The sequence below is a fragment of the Bemisia tabaci genome, chromosome 9 (assembly GCF_918797505.1).
Source record: "Bemisia tabaci chromosome 9, PGI_BMITA_v3".
NCBI lineage: Eukaryota > Metazoa > Arthropoda > Insecta > Hemiptera > Aleyrodidae > Bemisia > Bemisia tabaci.
The window spans coordinates 3,712,423-3,737,109 of NC_092801.1; the positions used below are offsets into that span (position 1 = coordinate 3,712,423).

The window sequence follows — 24,687 nt, forward strand, 5'->3', positions numbered from 1 at the left end:
TCGGTTCAGTATACCTTGTGCCAACAAGTTATATAAATATTCAAGCGTTATTCAGGTCAAAAAATATAAATTTTTCAGGGCAGACTATGAAAAATCAGTATCTGAAACTTGGTGCGTTAAAGTCTCTAGAGTACTTCTTTGCGTCCTTTGGCACCAAAAAAGTTTTTCTTAAACTAACTTCTTCGCCCGCTGCGAAGTTTTAGGTGTTTCCTGAAAATTTTTTTTTCCGAGTTGGTGTATTTTCGAACTCACTGATTCAAATGTCATCTTAGGTACCTAATGCTATATTTATGCTCCCATATTTCACCCCTTGATGCCTGACTGGTAAAATTCACCACTTTTTGGATCGTTATGTACTTTTGTAGGTATAAGTTATCAAAAGCAGAAATGTGCAAAGATATTTTTTTAGCAAATTTTTCAAGAAATATGCTAAGTGCCTCGTTACCTTTAACAGGATGTTTCCCAGAAGTTGTACCATTCGTGCCACAAAAAAAATTTATAAATTTGTGCGAATGCTGAGTTAAATTTTTAGCTTGATGGTTCATCTTCACATGGAAATATTTTTGGTAGAATTACAAATTCCACAATGAAAGTCTAGCAACACAGCTAACTTAGCAAAAGCCCTCATATTTCTTGAAGTCAGGAGAGGGTAATATTTCTCCCCCCTCCTCCTAACTAGTTCCCCCAATGCTCCTGAAAACATCTCTGCTGAGCGCAAAAATCCTCAAACTCATCCCTCATCATCTGGCATCCCCATGGCTCAGATATAAATGAAGCCCCTCCCCCCCCCTTATTTTCCATCAAAATTCAAAATGTAAGTAGGTACGTTTAGAATTTGATTTCAATGCCTCAGAACGCTGCGGGGCCCCCGCACAAGCTTGTGATTTCTCCAGATATGCTAAAGATTTTCCCTCCTTAGGTAATCCTTAAATTATATCAGAAAAATGTCTTGCCAAAGAATTTTGAGAATTGCCCTGGTTAGTACTTGGTTTGAACTCTTTTAGAAATTTAACCCCGATCAAAAAGGTCAATTCCCTGAGCTGAGCAGTTTAATTTTTCTCCGAGAGTGAAATTTGTGCTTGGCGCCATTATGTGATGTGCAAAGAGTAGAGGTGAGGAGAGAGCAACAGAGTATAATCATAGAGAAAAAAAAGGAGGTGTTTGCATTTCGGGCATCTTGGAATTTGTTGATGACTTGATGACGTAGGTGGGTACAGTGTGAAGGGGACGTCCCTGTACCCAGCTGTACCCACCTACGTCATCAAGTCATCAAAATATTCCAAGATGCCCGAAATGCAAACACCTCCTTTTTTTTCTCTATGGCAAGGTAGATTTACACAGGTATGGACAGAACTAAACAACTGGCCTCTGATTGGCTCTCCAGCGGCCCCTTAACGTCAGCCATTTTGTATGTTTTGATTATTTAGATTTATTATGTTTGGTTTATCGTTTGTCAAAATTTTGTGGGATTTTTTGCACAATTTTGGTCATACGATATTAATTTTAGCGTTTTAAACGCACAAACGTTTGAATGTTAATTTGATTGTAATTTAATTAAAAAACGGGCCCCTTAACCTACGTCACGAGGTCATGTGACACGTACTGAGGCTCATGGGAAATTTTCAACTTTTCCATACCTGTGTAAAGGAGTATAATCATGGAGTCCGAGCGAGCTTCATGCACGCTCCACCAGCTACTCCCGCTCTGTGATCGCCTGCTCATTCGTAGGGGGTCTTTGCCTGCAAAAACGCTTAATCGTAATCGAGGACATCGCACCTCCTGTGTGGTAGTGGTGGTGGTGGTGCAGTGGTGGTAGTAGAAGAGTACTGCCGTGGTAAAGAAAAACGCCGTATAAACCATCAGCCGTTGCCAAAAGTCCTTTGACAGCTCATTAATGATCTGGTAAATTCTCCAGTATTTCTCCTTCAATTTTTCAGAACATTTTGGTTGTACTTTGATCCAAAACATCTAAAAGTTTCAAGGAAAAATATTCATGAGTTTCTTCGAATGTAAATATTTTCCGAGAGGAAATTTGGCAACATTTAAATGCTTGTACAGCGTTTTTCTTTAGCGCGGCAGAGTAGCCAATGGGCAGTAGGGACTAGTCACCGATTTGTGTTGAGTGTCGTGGTCGAACCAACCTAACCTAACCTCCAACAAAAAATAAACATTCTGTCGGCAATTTTTTGTTTGCTTTTACGTAATTGTAGTCCTCAATGCTATCTTTAGTCTTCGAATGTGGAATTTGTACGGAAGTGATACTCGTAAAGTGTGCCTTTTAAACTCTGGCAAAAACATATCATCGCGCCAAGGACTTCAGAAGTAGTAACCGACTTATTCCTGAGGAGCGCCGTCGATGAACTCCGTCTTCTCTCCCGGAATATCATCTTTCTTCAAGTATTGCTCAAGTGTGTCAACCAATCGTGTCAAAATCTCCTTTTTTAATACCTTCACTAGTCACAGTTTTAATCGTTTTTGGTGGTTTCCTTTTTCCTTGTTGTAAGCAGCGAATCAGAAAGGCATTCAGTCCTTTAGTCGGCAGTCATGGATCACCTAACCGACCTAAAATTCAGAACCACCGATCAGTCAAATTCCTTATTCTTTTATTTATGTGCAGTCACTTTGTGTCCTTAAGTTTGCTATGTCGTGTACAAGTTTGATGGAAATGTGGGGCGCGATTGAACATCTGAAGGACCCTAATCTCGTTGCTTGTGTCCAGCGATATTTTGGAGTTCAGCCTGTTCCTAAGTCAAATTATGAGAACAGCAGTAACGGTTCCAGTCCAAATGATCCCAACAACACCGTATCCACTCAGTCAGAAACCAAGAAGTACAATATTACAAACAGATGGTGGTACATTATTTTCCTGGTCAGCACTCACCTTGGAGACGAATTATTCTATGCCCTATTCTTTTCATTTATGTTCTGGAATGTGGACGCCGTTGTGGCTAGAAGCATCCTTCTCATCTGGTGCATCAGTTTGTCGTCAGGTTGGTTGGTTTATTCAATTCCTACTTAGCATTCCAACGGGCCAATCAAAGCAATAATCAGCCTGCTGGCCATTCGAGAAATCGTGTGAGAGTGTTACTTAGGAATAACTGTGGAGAACAAAGGGAAGCCGCCGGGCTACGTTTGGAGGGTTGCATCTGTTTTCACCCGTACCTGCTCTTATTCAATATATTGACATACATTTAACAATTTTTTCCTTCATTTAAAATGTGATTCTGCCAAACAAATTTGTTTATTTCGATATAACATGCCAAATTATTCAACTGTAAATTCCATGCCTGGAATAAATTCACTTTCTCAAGTAAAAAAATCAACTTTCTTAAGTCCTCCCTTTACGATCCTGTGTGTTCTCCGCAGTTTCGAACATTTAACCTCACACCAATGACCAGGAATGCTAAGTAGGAATAGCTCTATTGCATTAATATTGATGATGATATGGTCCAGAAACACACACTGTGTAACATTTCAGAATCTCTGCTATTCATCCGTTTTGCTAAAGGGAAACGAGTGAGAAACTATTCTGTTTGAATATTTAAATTAAATTTTGTACTGTACACAGACAACCAGGTCACAATTTCAAGAAATTTCCTCAATTTTTCTTTGAAGGAACGCTCTGTACCTAAGTACTGAATATGTAATCTGCTTGATGCAAAATGAAACTCCAAGTTTTCAGATTTTACCATTGACACATGTCAAATTCACTGGTTTTGTCCTGTTTGAAAATTGACTTATCTTGCTCATCAGAGATATCGGTGTTTTAAGTCCGCAATCACGAATCTTGTTTACGGTGTCTGAAAATCTCCGCCTCTATGTTATTTTTTTAAAGGAGAACAAATTGAAATCTCTCCTTGAAGTTTATGCAGAATTTTCTTCGTACAGAGAAGAAAAAGCACGGCAGTTTTAAAGTATTGCCATCGAGTAGTTTGCCGTTTAAAAATTGCATGTTTTTTGTGAACCCCAACAGACAGTCAAACTCTATTTTTGCGCTCATGGAATAGCAGTTCTTTTCTCTGGAGGCACCTAGATATTACATGACCATACAGGTGAAAGGCCAAAGAAATGAGTTAGTTGATAATGGAGAGAAAGATAGGGTCCAATCCAAGGGTATTCTTTTACTTCTAAGAAGTTTTATCTTGATTTTTATATTTACTTTCAATGCCAAACTGAAGACAGAGGCATTTTTTGAAGGTCCATTGTTGTTGTCAGATATAATATGTTCTTACTCAAGGTTTTTTTTTTTTCACCAGGACAAGCCATGAAAGACTACATCAAGTGGCCAAGGCCACCCTACCCACCAGTTTACTGTCTCCAGAAGAAATGGGCTCAAGAATATGGGATGCCATCTACACACGCAGTCATTGGGGTTACGATCCCTTTTTCATTATTATACTTCTCGTCGCAAAGATATCAGGTAATGCATATTTCTGAACTTAAGTATTTGAGCTTGGTGACTATATATTTATTTGCCTCTTTTAATCCAAAAGCTCCCCGAGTCAGTTTTTCCATAAGCTTCAGATATCCATATTATTGACAGAATGAATAATATCAGTGCCTCTAGCCAGCAAGGTTGCAAAAAGTTCTAAGCCTCTCTTCTGTCTGTACCTTCTCTCAGGAGGAGCCTAATCTAATTATAATCTTATTCCAATCATCTGACCTTTGGCAACCTTTTCTTGATACGATGGTCTGAAAGATCATGGATGCTGAGGGTATGCACGTGCAACGATAACATGCTGACGATAGTGCATGACTTTATGACAAAACAACTCATACAGTAGGTATGTTGATGTTTAAAGAATGGCAGGAAATAGATGGCAGAGTTAATTTTCAAAAAAGATTTCATTGTTAACACATTAGTTTTCATGCCTCATTGCTTTTAATTTAAATTCTTTAAGCCTTTGACATAGGCGTAGCTCAAAATGTGACAGGAGTAACAGTTATAAGTTTTTGCCCCTTGACACGTACAATCTCTAAGTGTTTATTTACCTGCAATATCCCAGGAAAACAGACATGAGACATCAATGTCCTAAGGAACACAAATTTAAACGGAATGATTAAGTAAGTATCATGAAGAAAATTTAAGCATGGGACTACTTGACCTTCGCTTAAAATGAAGACACTAGTTCAAGCCCCATTAATACCTACTTTCTAAAGCTGTTGTCTCTGTTTTAGTGCAACATTTCCTACGGAATTTTCCTAGCGCTCTTATTTTGTGGAATGGTATGCCTAAGCCGGCTGTATCTGGGCATGCATTCTGTCTTGGTAAGTCAATTTTTTCATACGTTTTCTTTCTTCCACAAACCAGACGGGTTGGTCACGACACAATTGTGTTTTACTAGTACAAAGTCCTGCATCTAGATCAGCCCAAAATATTAAGATTGTCAAAACTCGAAGGTTTTAATTTCAGTGTTGAAGAACATTGCGCTTCAAAAACTGTAGTGAGTAGCGCTATCAGGGGCAGGATTGCCTTCATGATGTCTTTCACCCCCACTTTATTTTTTTTTTTTGAGGCACAGTATCTTTAGCTGATGTTGCTGTGCCTCAGAAAAGAAGGAATCAACTGGAGTTGTTTGTTTTCAACTGAAGAATTCCAAAATGAAAATACTTTCAATGGTGAAAAATGTAATCTTTGCAATGCTGCATTGCCAAAACGAACTTTGAACTCAAATAATAATTTTGTGGGCTGATGACCTCAACATGGGGTATCTATCAGGGCACTTTTGAATAAAATCCCTGATTGCCTCAAACAAAGTGCCTTTTTGGGCCCTTTTTTTGACAGGCTTTCTGTAGGCCTTTCATCCTATTAAACCTCTCTGCTCTTTTTTCTTCAGGAATGTTTATTATTGAAACCCTTTTAAGAATGTTCAGCCATGCTTAGTGATTGCGATTATCGAGAAAAAATTGATTTCTGAGAGTCAATTTAATTTTGACCAAATTATTGATCCCATTATTACTAGGCGACAAAAAATCTATTTCCTCTATTTTTGTGATCTAAATGATGATAAATTGCTTAACATAATGTTAGTGCTTTCCTTACTTTCAAAATTTGGACTAACGTGTGTGACTGAAATTGTTTTCCTGATGCAATCGTTCACCAGTCTGAATAATCAATGTAATTTTCTCAATTATTTTTTTTCAGTTGATGGATGCATATTAAAAAAAAATCAATTTAAAATTGCCAATTGTAGACATAGGGACATTGAGACAGCCACTTTTTGTTTTAATATCGTGAAGTTTTGCAGGTATAATTAACAGAAATGTAGTGAAGACTAACCCAATAGGCAGCTGAGGAAACTTTCAGCCATTCAAGTGTCACAATGTTATTTCAAAGTGTTAAAAATTTCATCATACCTTTCTTTGTTATTCCCTTTTCAGGACATTGTGGCAGGACTGATTCTAGGTGCTTTTTTTCTCTTGATGTTTCTACCACTGCCAGAGCTTCTTGATCAGTTCCTTTTGACGAACCCATGGTCACCAGTAACATTATTACTTGTGAGCAGTTTATGCGTTGCTCTGTACCCATCCAGTATTTATTCACTTACACGGTAAGTTTAGTACAACTATACTCATTGTCAGAGACAAATAATGATATTCCATCGGTGCCTAAGCAAGGGTGAAAACTTTTCCTTCAAGAGACTGGACAATTTTTATTGGCAGTTGACAGCTATACTTTGTGCTGAGCTGAGTGTTCAGCAGGGTGATTGGCAAAGTTTACCCAACAATAGCCTGCTTGCCACCCAACTGTTTCAGTGGGGTAGTGGTATGCAGCTGGGATTTCAGATCTGGTGACTGTTTCTAGTAGATTTTTTCGCGGAAAACCCGTTTTTCTTAATTGCAAGTTCCGACATTGAGTCGAAAGCTCCTAATAAGCTCGACAAAAAGTCGCAAAATCGCAGTAAGAAATAAACAATTTCCATTGGCTGTGATGTCAGTTGGTATACAAGGCCCCGCCCACAGCCATCACCTCTATCTCAACTGTGTGTTTACCGAGCCGAAGCGTGATCTGTTGTGCTATTTTAAGTGTCTAAATTATCTTCTTTTCTCGGAAATTACTGTAGGAAATCATGCCAAAAGGTGTCCAGAACTGTATCTTGATCATAAGCTCAAACACAGCACTAGTTGAGATTAGAAAAGTGAAAAGAACGAGTCCATGTTATGGTGTGGTTATGATTTTTGGTCACCAGCGACACCGGCGTCAAGTGAGCCCAGCTCGTGCTCTGATTGGCTACAACGCACGAACACTGCCAAAGCAGTCGGGGCGCACCCGAATCCGACAGTCCGCACGTTTCCCGGTGGCGGCAGAAGATTTGCGAAAAGCTCAATTTCAACTCCCTTTTTCACTTAGAAATCATGATGGAGAGCTTTCAAAATTGTTTTAAAATTATTAATCAAATTCTGAAATTTTCATTGACGCAAAGAAATCAAGTGTAGACCAAAAAATCGATTTTTCGTAAATTTTTAAAAAGACCGTATTTACACGTATTTGACGTAGGGGAAACCTGGGTGTATACCATGTGATGTCACGAAGTCCTAGATCCGAAGCGCGGAAAATGACCCGTCTCAAATGGCTTTTGACTTTGATGACCTTTTTCTCAAAATTCCGGTGACCGGAAATTTCTTTAAAAAATATCTGAATACTCAGTAGACCTCAAACTTTTAGAAATTGAATTTTAAAAAAATTCCACGCAACTACCCCATTCAAGGAGTAGATTCTCAGTCAAATGGACGTATGCACCCCATTTAATAATCGGTCAACTTTCATGAAATATTTAAAAGTTGATCGAAGCCAAGAACTTTTAATAACCAGTCAATTAAGTGCCAGCTGAGCTGGTTGTACCTGTAGTCAGCTAATTTTATTTATCAAGAAAATTAATCAAGCTCTTGAATCTTGACTACTATAGCCCATGCCTTGAAAAAAATCAGGTGAGGGGCGGTGTCAGTGACTAACCTGGGTCATTGTTAAGAGTTGAAAAAAAGGTACATTAGCTCGTTTAAACAACCCAAGGTGGCAGAAGCCAATTAACCTCCTCTAGGTAACATACTTTTCCTCAAAACCTCTGCAGATTCCTGCCGAAAGTCCACTTCCGTTGCCTTTTGACTTTTTTTATTCTTCCTTTTGAGCTGCTAAAACCCACTATCCTTAAATTACAATGCTCTTCATGATGAGGATGTAAATCTTCCTTTTATTTTCCCTTGGAATCCTCAGGGATCAGGATCAGCCTATTTTAGAAATGCATGTAAAATTCTCCATCCCATAAAATACCCATATGCAGATGCGCAGAATGTTCTTTGGAGCAAAAACTACCCAGTCGCAATCTCAGCCTCAAATTTTCCTCACTTTTGGAAAAGTTCTTCACTCCACCAAAATGTCCAAAGTAATACATTTTGAGCAAAAAAATTTAAAAATTCCGTCTTTGTCTCTGTTTTCTCCTCATTTTGCCGTCATGAGGGGGAAAAAAATCCCCTTACCAAAAAATTTCTTCACAAATTCACAGATTTTCTCTTGCCATGTGCGAGTTAGGGATCAGGAATATGAGAATTGTCTGCACCCCTGCTCATTTCTACCACCTAGGTGGTCAACATGATCATCCTTTCAAATTGGGACCCCTTATTATCCACATTTTAATGAAGCTCATTATTACTTGGGGAAAGAAGTTAAGTAACACATTTCTTGAATATCATCAGCAATGACAAAATTTCCGAAAGCAGCAGTCGAATGACAATAGTTTCCTCTTTGTTGAAATTCTCTTGTTTTTCTCCGACAGGCAAGATACAGCAGTGGTCCTCGGTGCTACTGCCGGACTGTACATTGGACTGTGGACAAGTCACCATTTGAATCCTGTTTTACCGCTTCCTTCTAATAGTTTGCCTGTGTCAACTTTGAAGAATGTGGGTGAGTAAGAACCACCATGTGTTCGCGATTTTACTTTTTTGTACAAATTTTTGCTTTGTCCTTAACTATAAGCGAATTTTTATTTGCTAACAATCAATGAAATGAGTAAACTGTTCATGGAATATGTAACCCAAACAAATTTTTGCTCTCCATGCATTAGCTTGCTTGATATTTTTGTCATGAGAAAACGTGTTGCAAGTACGCTTAGGGAGTCTACTGGTCTGGAAATTGGGCGTTTTCAGGAAATTTTATGATGAAATTTGAACTAGAAATTTGAAAAATCTCGAAAGTTAATATCTATCAGCACTGTCTACACAATCAAACTGAGTCACAGTCTTGTTCAAGGTCCATTTCTGCCAGTCACACTCTGAGTTGAATCGGTCACTCTCACTATTTTTTTTTTTTTCCAACTCTGGGTTTTTTTTCCCCAGCACTGAGACCCTATTTCCCATGAATCATCATCAATGTATTGTACTAATTTTAAAAAATTTAGTCGAACTAATATTTTATTTTGTTTTCAACAGGGCTGGCAGTGGAGCGTACAGTGATAGGATGTTCAGCTATATTCATTTTCAGAACATGCTTCAAATCTGCTTATCGGTTTATTTTGAGTCTGGTGTCTGGCCCTAAAATGTCGGCTCCTTTGTTTTTAGTTTTAAGTTTTTACTATGTGCTATACTTCATGGTCGGCTTCCATATCACATTTTTGATTCCTCATTTGTTTAGATATTTAGGTATCGAACGCTCTTCATATCTCAAAGAAATTTGAACATTTCTTCCCTAAGTTTTTTTTAGAAAATTTCTCGCCCAACTGTACTAGTGAATCATTAATGGAATGTTATAAGGCAAATTAGTGTTTCACTCCTTGCTTCACCAGTTAGTTTGATGGGTCTCGGGAAAATTTTTGTCAATCTTCAAGAATATCTCCGAAAAATCCTTAAAAATCGTTGTTTTGCCACTCCGTTGAAGGAAATGAACGCAGGAGGTACCTACTAGATAAAAGGAGCTTTGATAGTGGAAAAACTGTATGGAATTGAATATTCATTTTATGTATCAGGAAATGAAAACCTTCCTTCCTGAGTTTTTTTTTTTTTTTTTTTTTTTTTTTTTTTGTCATCAAATAGGTATTTTTTAGTTCCAGCTTGTCTCCTCCAAAAATTCAAAATGCAACACGTAAGAGTTAAGAGATGTGGTTTTATTCACCAGGAAGATGCGACTTGCAGTGTTCGTCTTTCGTTTGGAACTCTTGAGTATTTATTTCTTGTGAATAGAAAAAAAATTATGCTGTATGCTGACTGAATGATAACTTTCATTGCTTAATTTGTGACCAGTAAGTATAATAGTGCGTAGTAAAATTCTAATTCGACAAATATCTGCGAAAATTAAAACTAGTCATATTGTTTTTTGCTGGAAGTTAAAATTTCAATGTATTATGTATTATTGTAGAGCACGATTTAAGCAGCAAAAATTATTGATTTCAACTCGAAACCAAGATACTAACGTTTATATTCAGCATTGGTTACGAGAAATTTGATTTTCTCGCTCACATGAAAAACCAGAGTTGATTTGAATCAAATTGCACACTACAACGGTTTTGGTAGGTTTGTCAATTGGACATATTTCTACCATACAGAGCACATAGTTCTGTTTGGCAGAAATACGTTCAATTGAGCAATATTACCTCACTGCGCTGCAACGTTTATAAGGTGAATTAACTCAAGTGGATTATTGTTTTTTCTATGAGCGGGAAGTTTGAATTTATGCATCAAAGAACCTAACATTTTGGTTAAGAGCTATTCCCAGTCATTATTGCTAAACAATATGCGTTCTACATGAAAGTTTAAAGAGAAAACATTCAGGATGTTTGAATTTCGCTTCTTGTTCAGCGGTTCATCATGTTGATCCATTCAGTCTCAATCCTGATTAATTGAAAAATCCTCTTAGCATCAGAACCTCTCATAATTCACTAATTCTTATGGTAAACCATATTTGATCGCAAAAATTCGCCTGTTGTCTTATCGAACTTTGTAGACTCAGTTTCTTCTAATTCCAAACTTGATAAATGTAAATTTGATTATTGCCTAGGTAACATAGTTAATTTTTTTTCTCCTGGTTCTCTTGTTGGAGTATAATGTATCGCCGAGTATACTTTTTAATAATGTAAAGATATCATTTAAATTTAGTATTTATGTATGAGCCGCTTTTACGGCGCGCTAGGGCCGGATTTAAATTTAGTAAAATTGTTTAATTTAGATAAAAGTTTTGCACAGTAGGTCAAGTTTCATCATAGCAATGAATAGTAAAAGTTTTACCATTCATTTTGCTTCTATCAGCACATATGTACTTGCTCATCAGTTTTCTGTACAGAAGTGAAAGTTTTTCATGTGACCCAAAAAAGGTGTGGGAATATTACTCTGGATTGCTCAGCGCAGGGACTGAAACCTTAATATATTAAGGTGATGTCCTCAAGTAATTGAAAAATCGCCAAAGATCTTTTTTTTTAAAATTTAGGGATTTTAATTTGCTACTCTTACCATTTTATTTTTGATCATTTGCCCTTGTTGAGTCAACATCTAACTTTAAGCCCTCCGAACTGATCAATTTTTTTTTGTGGTCCCTATACCCTCAGCTTAAGCACTGAGCTATTAATATTTACATTCCTCTTAATGCTGGTTTTTTGTTTTACTTCTCTAAGGATACTCAGTTGGTTATTGATTTTATTATTGTTTTTATTTTCCCTTGAGCACAAAAACCTAATTATTCTAGCCAACAGTGAGTATTAAAGTGTAGCATTCAACGCAATTTGAAAGTCTCTCTGAAAGTAGAGATTACCGATCATCTTCCTCAGATCTTATTTAAACTTGGTATGGAGGTAGGGCAGACAGAAATAACAATCCACACTTCTTTCAGCTGCCAATGCACTGTTGTTTGTGAGGTATGAGTTTTTAAAGTTGTAAAGTTTTGCTAACGAATTTTGGAGCTTTGTGTAGAGTCAACCATGTGCGTTGCTTTATATACAGTCAATATGGCTTGTTGATTGTAACAACTCAGATACTCAAACAGAAAAAATTAAATTGCTGATTTAACAATTGAATCGCTAAAAAAAGTGACTGCAATATTTCAACGTAGATTTCACAACACAAAACTGCTACTTTAACCACTATTGTAAGCTAATTTAACCATGCGGGTGGTTAAAGTAGCATTTTTGTGTTGTGAAATCTATGTTGAAATATTGCTGTCCTTTTTTGTAGCAATTTACTTTTTTCCGTGCAGTTACAAAACTCTTGGTTCAGGTCCATGAGGTCCAGGTTCAGGGTTCGTTTTTAAGAATTTAAAAAAATTAGAATGGCAATTCTGTACTTGTCATTTTCCATCAACACCAAGCATATCATTGGCACTTTTTTTCGAAATTATTTCTTGTGCTGAAAACGAAGATAAAATGCATCGAACAGTTCGTAAAAAAGAAGAAGAAAAAGATTGAAAAATAGAGATACATATTTTCAAAACATTTTCATGAGATATTTTCGAAAATGGTTTGCTATTTAAATTTTTTGAGGAAAACGATAAGTAAGGAATCACCATCATAACCCTCTCTAACTAATACACTATTATCGTTATTTTTAACTGTCAGCCAGTCACAGGACATCCATACATAATTTGAACCAGATCTCAGGCGTACAGTCGGTAGCCTTCTCTCGTCTGAAAATAAGCTTGCCATTCTTGCTATTCCATTCTCTAGATGACATGCTCTGTGATAAATTCTGATTTAACATCACCAGCAATTTTGAAAAATTCAATTATTTCCTTATCTTTAAGATTTTCATCTAGTCAAAGAAAAAAGTCATTCAGCCTTCTTTTGTTGAACTTTAGATAGTAAATGATCTCCGCTGGGACAAGTCTCATCCTGCCTTTTATCTTGGGTTAAAGTTGCAGTCAGGAGGCTAGGGGCCCCCACAGGAGAAAGTTTTGTGAAAGGTCTTGATGTTTTGTCATGAAATAGCTAAGTAAACCAATGTTTCCAATTTGTCTTTTGGGGAATCACCAGTTCCTCCAAAGGGAAAAATTGCCCCTACCTTAGAATTTTGAGTAGGACCTTGGTTTTTTCGATGCGAAGATCCCTTCAATTGTTCATCTTATCTTCCAGTCTGTTGAATCTACTTATGCCATTGTCTGGTTGTGAATTATTGTGCATTTGTGTACATTTATTGACATTCTTTATAAGCCTTTAGTCTGTGCAATAAATTTTGTACGTTTTTGAATAAATGAATTTCAGTTGATTTACTCAACAGTCGATGATTTTTTTCAACCTCTATTAAATTTTAGTTCTGGAGAAATTTCTCTTTACTTCAAGAGAAAGAAATATCATCTGTAACTGCGGTATCTTCGTCATTTTGAAGAGAGGCTGTGGTATCATTTACTTCGATGGTGAAACTCCTAAAGCACGTATCTCGATTTGCGACGTTGTAGAATTTCTGTTATACTTCATTTCTTCAAAGGGAAAATAAATCAATGTCAATGCTTTAAAATTTCCCTGATACCAATTTCTTTTCTGTGCTAAGAAAATTTTGTGAAAACTTCAAGGAATGATGTTGGTTTGTGCTTCTAAAAAATAAAATTGGAGATTTTACTCAAACAATATTACTGCAAACAAAATACTTTGTTTGCGAGTTTCATTGACAATTTGCCCTTCAGGTATAGCAATTTGATAAAGTGTTCTCAAGCAGCTCACTGAGAACACTTTATCAAATTTCTAGAAGCCGAATTACTCCATAGTAAATCAAGCATTATTATTTATTCTTCTACTTAGGAATTGTTTGAATAACGAAAGTACCTATAGCTGCAATGAATGTCTTCAATAATTTTGTCTCTCTGTTCGCCATTTTTACTCAGGTCTCATAATACTTATCCTGGAGTCATTCTTATCCTTTTTCATGAGAAACTTTTGCATATTAATCCATGAACTCGACCAAATGATTTTACTTGATAATTACCTAATGATACTTTAGGAATTTTCGTTTCATCATAGTGTTTCAAAAATACCTTTAATTATTATCAAAGGAACAACCTCAACGCGCCTGTTTTCATGGCAATATTAAATTCAGGTTGGGTGTTGCTTTTTTTAACTAAAGTAAAAACGAATAATGAGCAGAATGAGTGCACGCCGTTAAGAACAATTAAAAAGTAGTTGAAAATGGCTTTTATCACGTCCAATATTTTCGAGAGACGCAAAGTATTGCTGAAAATTTCCCATATCTTGCAGTACAGCTGCAAGTAAAGATATATCTGTCGTTTTTTGAAGACTATCAGTAAATATTCGGTTTAATGCTGAAGACCGAACGAAATAATGCGGTGTAGTTTTTTGCGGCACTGAACTTTTGCAGTCGATATTATTACTTTTTTAACGATCCCGTCTTTTTCCCTACGAGCAGGGGTTCTGGGGTCATCCATGTGTTCATTCAAAAATTTTCTTTTTGGCGCCAAATTTAATGGTTGGCGGTTTGTTTCCCGCCCATACATCACGTGAAGTTTCGCAACACTGCATCGTTTACGTCATCGAATGCACATGGGCTGCTAAACATAAACAAAGAAATCGTCGTTCGCAGTCCCGTTGTCCGCTCTTGAGTTTTCGTTGCGTTCTTTCTAAAGTCGGTGGTTTTCGTATATCTGCAATTATTTGACTCTCAAATTACGAGAAATTTGTATATTATCTGCCCTTAAACCATTGGGGATTTAACTTATTAAGGAACAGCTGTCATTATTAACCTCCATCTCATATCACTTTCAGGAGTTTCAGGTTAGTTTCTCTGAGGATCTATCTCATTTTTTCTTTGCGCAGGTTGCTGAGTTAGTAACTGATGAAGAATTTCTTTTATTCGTCATGAAATAACCAAGCAGTACATACCTGGATCATCACTTTCTTGACAAACGGTGTTCTTTACTGAGCTGTCATTGAAAGTAGATTCTTATATGCACTAAGGGTTTGTTTTGTTCTAACCGCAGAGAATCATGAATCAAGTTAACCGTTTATTCCGTCCTCCCAGTTAAACCATAGAGTATAACAGAGTCGCAATTTTCTGGAGCGCCGATGAAGTCACTTTATGAGGCTGTTTTGTCCAGTTCTGTGGCGCATCACTTTTTTCTTCATCATTCCAAGAACTCGTAAGAGAATGGGTTGTCTGTAGGTGCATGATCTTAGAAGAATTAATACCGGCACATATCATCCACTTGTACCTCTCATATATTTATTCCATAGGCATGATCTGAAAAAAATGGCGCAAAACCACCTAAACGCGAATTGTTCTCGATTTTCCCGAATAACATGTGGCAACGCTGAGCCACAGCGGGAGATAAATACATGAATAGATAAAACATGCATAAAATTCCTACTAATGTGGCCACTGCGTGTGAAAAATAAAGGTTTCTGAACTCTCTGAATGTTCTTGGTGAGGAGCAGCCTCCGAATTCTAAAATACTAGGTTTTCCGTGAATTCAGGCAATGAAATATGGCAACACCGGCTTTTAGGGGGGCCTTTGAATCGGAAAAAGTTTTTTAAGGAAGGTTTTGACCACCCACGTCCATTTATTGCCAAAAAAGTTAAACTCTGGCGTAAGATGAGTCGCTTTTTTAAGCCATTTTAAATAATGATGAAAAACAGGAAAATTCTAAAAAAATTTTTTTAACTATGAGCGCAAAGTTTGACATCAACGAAAATTTGCCAAAGTGACTCTCTTACATCCCTAATGAACATACTTGAAGGACTTTTTTGTCCTCCGAAGGGATCGGTATGAAACAGCGCGTTGAATGCCGAAAAACCAGCATTTTTCGCCAAAATCGGCCTTCAGACCCATGTTTAGGCTAGTGGTAGACCCTGAAATAGATCGGAAATGACCAAACCATTATGAATTCCGTAAAATATAGACCTTCAATGACCAAAAAATCGCGGAGTTGAGGAATTTCAGGGTGGGCCCAAAAAGGCCCTTAACGATACCCCTCCTTTGATAAATGTTATGGGAATTTGTTGGGTCGACCATTTTTCAAAGGCAACGAGAGATGTAGGACAAATCAACCCATTCTCAAAGCTTTAATACTTGTACAAAATACGTCGTTTCACGATTGAAAAATGTAACTACAATTTTTGCCGATGTATGTAGGAATATAACTGTGCAATACTACCATACCTAGAGGAAGAACACCGCATGAGTCTTCAGACGTTGCTAAATTTCCTCTGACAAATTATGAAAAGAAATCTGTGATTATCTTCCACCAATTATTCAGAGAAGTATATTGGCAATCAGATCTAAATTAGCCGAAAATTTAAGAGAAAAATTTTCATAATTCTCCTTTAAAATAGACATTGAAACTTCGGCGAGAAGCTCGAATGTTTATACGGCGTTTTTCCATAGCACGGCAGAATACTGCCGTACTAAGGAAGAACGCCGTGTGAACATTCGAGAGTTGCCAAATTTCCTTCGATAAAATGTTCATTTTTGAGGAGAGTTATGAATATTTTTTCTTAAAATTTTCAGAAGTTTTAGATCAAACTGCAAACAAAATTATCTGAGAAATTGGAAGAAAAATATTAACAACTAGTGTTTTTTTCAAATGAAATTTGGCAACGCCTGAAGGTTCATACGGCGTTTTTCCTAAGCACGGCAGAAGAGCTGCCCGAATCATGCTGATTTCACATGTAATCAGATATCAGATGAAAACTCTGCCACATTTTCAGTTAAAAACTTGATAAATACAATCTGGGAGCAGGCGTTTCGCTATGTTGAAATGTAGTTCCGTACTTTTGTCCAGGCGACATTGGTGGATCCAGCGAATTGGCAACATCGTCTTTCCTCCATTTAAACCTATGGTAATGTATCGATTCTTGGGGGGGGGGGGCATGTGCTCCGACAAGAATCGATTTTTTAGCATAGGTTTAAATGGAGGGAATCCGGGGTTGCCAAATTGCTGCTCCTGGCGACCAAGAATCCAGTTGTCTGTAGTTCCGTGCACGGGCTCAGTGCTACGTAATCTCGAGGTATTTTTCTCATGCTTACACATTTTTGATGCGCAACCAAATCCTCAACGAATATTACGAAACATTCGAAACATATCCTGTCACTCATGTCAGCTTACCAGGGAATTAAGTCACAATATTCGTGTGCGTTTATGCGTCTCCCGCTATCATCCCAATAAGTTATTCTTCTTCATCATATTTCGGACGATGGAACGTAACCCAATTCCAACGTTGCAAAATTATTCAAACCATTCAATTTCTCACAAGAATTTTCCAAAAATGTAGCCCGCATGCATGAAATTACATAATCCCACCTATAATAGTTACCCGACCTATGTCAGCAATTCTTTCGTTCACGATAACTATCGTTAGATTTACGTTAGCTTCTTCAAATTTTGTAATTTTGTCCATTTTGGTCTTATGAAGAACTGTATAGATTTTCGGTTAAATCGCATTTACCGTTCACTTATAAACGGTAATTAACGTAAGTGCTTTGTATTATATTAATCTGACGTACCGATACATTTTGGCAAACGCCATCATCAAACGCACATACTACAATTTACAAAACACAGTAATAAAAAACCAAAATTATGTATATAGGTTGAGAAAGAGACGAGAGGTGAGAAGGAAACGACAATTAAAAAGGATAAGAATGTAAAGCAATTAAAAGTTTGTGATTTCACGCATCTAGACTAATTTTTTTGTCAAGTCATAATTAATAGATGAAATAATGCAGAAATTCAAGAAAAATAACTTTCCCTCCACTGTGAAAGTAAACCTCGTGCTGCAGCATTTAAACGTCACCTTGGCTTACCATCAATGGGCATCGTACTTTTCTACTTTTCTACTCCTGCGTTAAAGTCCCCTTTGATTTTTCACTTAAATATTAATTTCTACTATTTTAGTTTAAAAAGCTTCTTTCACATTATTTCTTTCATTCAAGCTTTTAATTATAAAGCAACTTATTATGCTACCTTAGTACAGTTAATTTACTGCAGCTATTTAACTTACTCATTGAGCAGAATTTATCTAAAATTTTTTTCTTTAAACTATGTTTTTGATAAACAGATGGAAACTTCGGAACGGTGCGGTGCTGTGTAACACAATGGTTACAAACCGTAGACCCTACACTGCCGTGCTATAGAGAAACGCCGTATGAACCTTCAAGCGATGCCGCATTTCCTTTGATAAAACACGAATTTCCTAGTAGAAGTATGAATATTTTTCTTCCAATTTTTCAAATAATTTTGTTCCCAATTTAACCTAAAGCTCCAGAAAATCTCAAAGAAAAATGTTCATACTTCTACTGGGAAATTCGTGTTTTATCAAAGGAAATGCGGCAACGCTTGAAGGTTCATACGGCGTTTCTCTATAGCACGGCAGTGTAGGGTCTACGGTTTGTAACCAATGTGTTACACAGCACCGCACCGTTCCGAGTCTATCACAAGGGGACTTTAACGCAGGAGTAGAAAAGTACGATGCCCATTGATGGTAAGCCAAGGTGACGTTTAAATGCTGCAGCACGAAGTTTACTTTCACAGTGGAGGGAAAGTTATTTTTCTTGAATTTCTGCATTATTTCATCTATTAATTATGACTTGACAAAAAAATTAGTCTAGATGCGTGAAATCACAAACTTTGAAAAATGTTCATAACTTTCCTCAAAAATAAACCTTATATCGAAGGAAATTTGGCAACTCTCGGATGTTCATACGGCGTTCTTCTTTTGCACGGCAGTATACCACACAGACTTATGACATCACCTTGGCCTATCATACATGACGGTAGAAATTCAAAACCTGGCGAGCGTCATCAGGTTATTGCTAAAATATGCATGTTGCTCCTCAGCGTAAAGTGTCCCGTTTTCATTGGATTTCCATCAGGAAATTTTCTCTAAATTTGGTCTGTTAGAAACTGATGCCCCATTATAGGCACCTGATGGCAGTTACCAGGTATTTAATTTCTGCTCTCCGTGTAAAAAAGAAAATTCACACTTCTTCAGCTTCGTGTTGCTCTCACCTGAAAATTTCAGTTTCGTATGGTTCAATAAAAAGATTCTCAGGTTTTGACGTCAGCCAGAAGCTATACTGCCGTGCTAAGGAAGAACGCCGTATAAACCCTCAGGCGTTGCCAAATTTCCTCCGCGATATCACGAATTTTTGGGAAAATGTTTAAATATTTTTCTCCCAATTTTCAGATAATTTTATTCCAATTTCACCTAAAGTTCCTGAAAATGTCAAGGAAAAATATTCATAACTTTCTTCTTTACTAAACGTTTTATCGGAGGACATTTGGCACCTCTCGAATATTCATACGGCGTTTTTCCTCAGCACGGCAGTATAAAGCACAAATCGTAAAAGGAACGGGGAAACAATTTTTGAAAAGCTCGTTTCCACACCACCTTAGGATAGTCCGATCAGGTAAATGATACGGTACTGCTCCTGGAGGTAGAGCTCTAGGCGCGCTTTTTTTAACGTGGTATCGCCATGAGCCCTAATCCACGGGGGGGGGGGGGGGGGGGGGGGGGGGGGTAGTAGCTTTGTCTATCAATTTCCATAATCGGCCCGCTGACAGAAGGGCGTAACTACAGATTGAGATGAGCCCGGAAAAGCATTGAATTGTGTGGAAGACAGGGTTCATTGCAAAGTGTAGTTACGCCCTTATGTCAGGTAGGCGACGATGTGAGCTACTAATAAAAGTCATTTTAAAGTGATTATAAATGATAAAAAAGTGATAAGTAATTAGAAACGACTCAGTGTTTCCTGCTTAATCATGCGAAAATCTATGTTAATATTTGCAACACTAAATATTATTAATGTGAAATTCAATGATCAAATGCGAGTAAAACAGCTTCCGCTGTGAGCGCTTCGTTTCTTGCCGATCTGAAAAAAAAGATAAACAAAAGAAAATTAGGTAGTTTGAGGTTTACGGAATATAAAACGGAAACTAAGCTGAACAGTTTGAAAAACTGTTTTTCCTACTGGTCTGAAACTATGCAAATAGAGGAAAAGTAGTTTAAAGTATACAAGAAAAAACACTAAATAAAACAAGGTGAAACAATTTTGGAGGGTATGGATTCGATCGACATGAATCGATCGAAAAATGAAAACGTGAATCGATCGACGTGAATCGATCGACACCGATTCGATCGACAAATTATTAAAAAACCGGTGTCGACTCGATCGACATGAATCGATCGAAAAATGAAAACGTGAATCGATCGACCTGAATCAATCGACACCGATTCGATCGACAGTTAATTTAAAAACACCCGTGTCGATTCGATCGACATGAATGGATCGAAAAATAAAAACGTGAATCGATCGACATTGATTCGATCGACAAAATTCGATCGACTCACGGCTTTTGTCGATCGATTCACGGTTGTCGATTGAATCGGTGTCGATCGATTCACGTTTTTATTTTTCGATCCATTCATGTCGATCGAATCGATACGGGTGTTTTTAAATTAACTGTCGATCGAATCGGTGTCGATTGATTCATGTCGATCGATTCACGTTTTCATTTTTCGATTGATTCATGTCGATCGAGTCGACACTGGTTTTTTAATAATTTGTCGATCGATTCACGTTTTCATTTTTCGATCATACCCTCCAACAATTTTTACTGTGTTCGTTTCATATTCATCTGATAAAAAAATAAATGAAAGTAAAACACAGAGAGCAAAACTAGTGTCTTATTCGAGAGAGTAATAAAAACGCAGTCAATCAATTTTCCTTGTGATTAAAATGCTGAAAATTATCTAACCGCATCTCTCGTCAATTCAGAAAAGATACATACAAATGAGAAAGAAAAGCTGACGTGAAGCTTTTGAGGAGGGGAAAAAATCTGGCTTAAGAAAAAAGTTTAACAGTTAACAGTCTTTACAGTTTAGGAACTTTATTTTAGATTTTTAAAATTAAAAGTTTTTGATTTCAAAAATTTTAACTTTTACATTTTAGAATTAAAATTTTTACTTTTTAAATTTTATAATTTTTATTTTTCAATTTGATTTTTATGTTAATGTTTTACATCATTTCTTCCATTTTTTCAGACTCAATAGATCAATAGTGTATATATACTATAAATATTGTAGTAGTAGGCATATAGTGAGTAGTATGGTAGGTAAATAAGTATAGTAAGTACAGTAAGTAAGTAAGTAAGTAAGTAAGTATAGTATAAGTAGTAGTAAGTATATAGTTGCGGTAGTAATAATATATATGTATTATTGACCTATTGAGTATGAATAAATTGGAAAAATGATATGTAGCATTAAGATAAAAATAAAATTGAAAACCAAAAATTTTAAAATTTATAAAGTAAAAATTGAAATCTAAAATTTACAATATAAAAAATTTGAAATTAAAAAATTAAAAAATAAATTTTTGAATTGTAGAGCATATAAATTTTAAACTATAAATTTTCTTGCAGTAGAAGTTAAGAATAAGCTAATATACACAGTGTACTCACGGATTAGAACCTGTAGTGTAAGCGACCACTACAACACAACACAACACCACACAACACTACCGACTGACCGACTGACCTGCTCACCCATGAAATTACTTCGCTTGCTGAAACCAAACTGACTGAAATTTAGGGTTGGGTTTGCCCTTTTATAATCTCGTAAACTGCTGGCCTGAAGCCACCACAAACAATCCCCCCCCCCCCCCCTGGCTGACCCCTCTCGCAATTAGGATGTATTCCAGAAACTTCTTCCTTGTTTTCCAATGGCGGAAAATCCGAGCTTTGCGGGATTTCAGGAAGGGGTGCATTCCATCACTTTCGGATGCGGCCAGGCGGGGTCCTTTGTTTCACTGAGATGGATGATGGACCTTACGCGTCACTGTAATCAGGACATGGAAATCCCCTGTTTTGTTTCTTTGGCGGTCCGGTCAAGAAACCTCCGGGCTGCAAAACAATGGGAGAGGGGGGGGATCGTAAACAGGAAAAAGAACACGGAAATAAATTATTTCGGAAACACATCCGTTACAGTGAAAAAGCAAAAAAATACTGAACTACAAAGAGAGAGAGGGGGGCGGGTGGCAAAGTCCAGAGAAAGTCTCTAAGTGGGTCGAATTTTGGAAAAAGGAACCATCGCAATTACAGTGTTGTAAAAAGATTGCTTCTTCATAATTATCAAAGAAATCTCCCAGAATAACAAATGGACTACATTTTGCAATTTGGAACTATAAATTCTAGCTCAGTTTAAAAACAATGTATGTGCCATTAGTTTCCCAATGCATATGAGTGTTTTTTCATATGAGCCAAAATTTATAGTTCCAAATTGCAAAATGCAGTCCAAATAGTTCTGGCTTCTCACGAAACAATTGTTAGTTTTGAAGGAAAATACTGAAGGTAAGTTCTAACACTGTACATAGATTATAAGTAATTTTAAACGTACAGAAGAAGGTGCACGATCTTGAAAACACTGTAATCGCGCTGGTTCCTTTTTGCTAAATGCCATCCAAGTGAATTGCGTAGTTCCACAAACAAAAGCGGTGCGTATCACGATAATATTAATATTATGTCTTGGTGAGGTATGGTATGAATATTTTTCCTTGAAATATTTAGATAGTTTTGATGAAATCGCGATTAAAATTCATAAACAAATTTTTTTTTTGGGGGGGGGGGCACAAATTCCCCACGAAATTCCCGTTTTATCTCACAAATTTTGGCAACGTCCGAGGGCTCATAGGACGTTCTTTCGCAATACAGAGTTCGGACTGACGGGATTTGAGTGTTGACTTCAAACATTTTTTCTGCCGATTGATTTTTCTGGCTATCGATGAGAGGTATTCTACAGCTGGGCCTGCTCTCCCTAGATCAGGGTGTCTACAGGTCCGGAAAACCCGGAGATTACTCTTTTTTTAGGGTGGCTCCAGTGGCGTGGCGTGCTTTGCGATATATCGATTGTTATGCCATTTAAACCTATGGAAAATGATCGATGAACAGGGTGTTCGCTACGAACACCTTAATAATCGATTCTTTACCATACGTTTAAATTGCAAAACAATCGATACATCGCAATTCACGCCACGCCACTGCGTGGCTCGGAAGCAATCGTAATGCGTGTTTTTTAAAGACAGCCTGGAAAGTATGCAATCTCTTGCGCACTAATTCTTTGTCTTGCATCAACGCACGTTTTGCTTTCCTTCTCAATCGTTAAAGTCTCCTAGTAATTCTGTCGCGCTAAGGAAGAACGCCGTATGAGCATTCGAAACTTGCCAAATTTCCTTCAGTAAAATGTTCATTTTTGAGAAAAGTTATGAACATTTTTTCTTGAAATTTTCAGGAGCTTTAGGTGAAATTGCTAACAACATAATCTGAAAAATTGGGAGAAAAATATTCATACATTTACTAGGAAATTCGTGTTTTATCAAAGGAAATATGGGATCGCCTGAAGGTTCATACGGCGTTTTTCCATAGCACGCATCGCATCGCTAGCAGTATAGGATCTATGGTTTGTAACCATTGTGTTACACTGCACCGTTCCGAGTCTATCACAAGGGGACTTTAACGCAGGAGTAGAAAAGCAGAAAAGCAGGAAACTTTAGGTGAAATTGCAAACAACATAATCTGAAAAATTGGGAGAAAAATATATAAGTTTACCAGGAAATTCGTGTTTTATAAATGAAAATTTGGCAACGCCTGAAGGTTCATACGGTGTTTCTCCTTTGCACGGCAGAATTTGCCATGGAAGATTCGGATGAACACCGGCTAAAAATAGGCGGATTTTCATCAAGTTCGACACAATTTCATTTCTGTCGATCGTATTAAAAAATTTCCATCGGAAGTTCCAATCTTATTATACTTTTAATTTTAAATCATCATAATTTGTTCAGCTTGAACTAAAACTCAACTTAAAACAGTGCCCAAAAATAGGGCAAAAATTCCAAATCTGTGGTGAGCGCCATCAGGCATTCCTAGGATCGGGCAACCGATCTTCTCGTTTATCAGGAATCTAGTGGTTGAATTGAAATTAATTTTTTTTTCTTTATTCAAAATATAGAGAACTACAAAGTATTAACTCTATTTGCTATAACTAAAAATTAAAATAAGACCAAAATTTAGTTCGGATCTTTCGATAAGAATTCCTTGCAGGAGTCTGAACTTTGATAAATATTTTGTATTTAAGTAGAAACTACCGAGAGAACTGAGCACGAGGATACTTCTGGTTCATAGATTGATTACCTAATTACTGAGATACGAAAAAATGATTTAATCCGCTGAATTACATGTGTTGAAATAGGAAATCAAGTTCAGCGAATATTGTATAACACAATGTCTAAAAGGTAGTAGCACTGAATATATTGGCATGTAGGGTGTAGCCAAGTGCTAGAGATAATATTACAATTTTATGAAAAAAAACACTTACATAAACTTTGATCGAGGTTTTTCGAAGGGCGAGCGCTTCATCGTCAGGGTCACTAAGTATATCGACGGTGAAACTACCAAACCACGTATCTCGTTTGCGGTGTTTAAAAATCTACGCTCGCATTTTATTTTTTTGAAGTCGACTAAATCAATATCATTCCTTGAAATTTTCACAGAATTTTCTCCGCATGAAGAGGAAAAACCACAGAAATTTTCAAGATTGGACATTCGATAGTTTTTCATTTAAAAAATAAAGTATGATCGGAAGTCTGCGACGTCGCAAACCGAGATACGTGGTTTGGTAGTTTCACCGTCGATATGTCTCAGGCAAATAGTAAAATCAGGCATTTTGTCAAATGCCTAGGCAAATAATCAAATAAATTAACTTAGATTGAAAGGAGGG

At 36.9% G+C, this 24,687-nt stretch overlaps 2 protein-coding genes across 4 annotated transcripts in view; both read left to right on the plus strand.

Annotated features, from left to right (window-relative positions):
* Positions 1-2,134: 2,134 nt before the first annotated feature.
* Positions 2,135-13,185, plus strand: LOC109044142 (sphingosine-1-phosphate phosphatase 2). The gene is made up of 6 exons (XM_019061697.2): positions 2,135-2,990; positions 4,257-4,420; positions 5,179-5,268; positions 6,382-6,551; positions 8,772-8,899; positions 9,424-13,185. The coding sequence occupies exons 1-6, from the start codon at positions 2,642-2,644 to the stop codon at positions 9,666-9,668; spliced, it is 1,146 nt and encodes a 381-aa protein (XP_018917242.2). The 5' UTR covers positions 2,135-2,641; the 3' UTR covers positions 9,669-13,185.
* A 951-nt stretch (positions 13,186-14,136) lies between these two features.
* Positions 14,137-24,687, plus strand: part of LOC109044143 (uncharacterized) — a 71,688-nt gene continuing 61,137 nt past the window's right edge. For 2 of the 3 annotated variants that reach the window (XM_019061698.2, XM_019061699.2), the window contains exon 1: positions 14,404-14,693. The gene's annotated coding sequence lies outside the window, so the exon portion shown is untranslated. Of the gene's footprint in view, positions 14,694-24,687 lie in introns of all 3 variants that reach the window. The other variant, XM_072304768.1, reaches the window with a different exon arrangement.

Excerpts from the sequence above, each read along its gene's own strand:
- LOC109044142 (XM_019061697.2), top strand. The coding sequence starts at position 2,642 with ATGTCGTGTACAAGTTTGATGGAAATGTGGGGCGCGATTGAACATCTG. Across the intron at positions 2,991-4,256 it reads GTGCATCAGTTTGTCGTCAG|GACAAGCCATGAAAGACTAC; the intron begins GTTGGTTGGTTT and ends TTTTTTCACCAG. Across the intron at positions 4,421-5,178 it reads TCTCGTCGCAAAGATATCAG|TGCAACATTTCCTACGGAAT; the intron begins GTAATGCATATT and ends TCTCTGTTTTAG.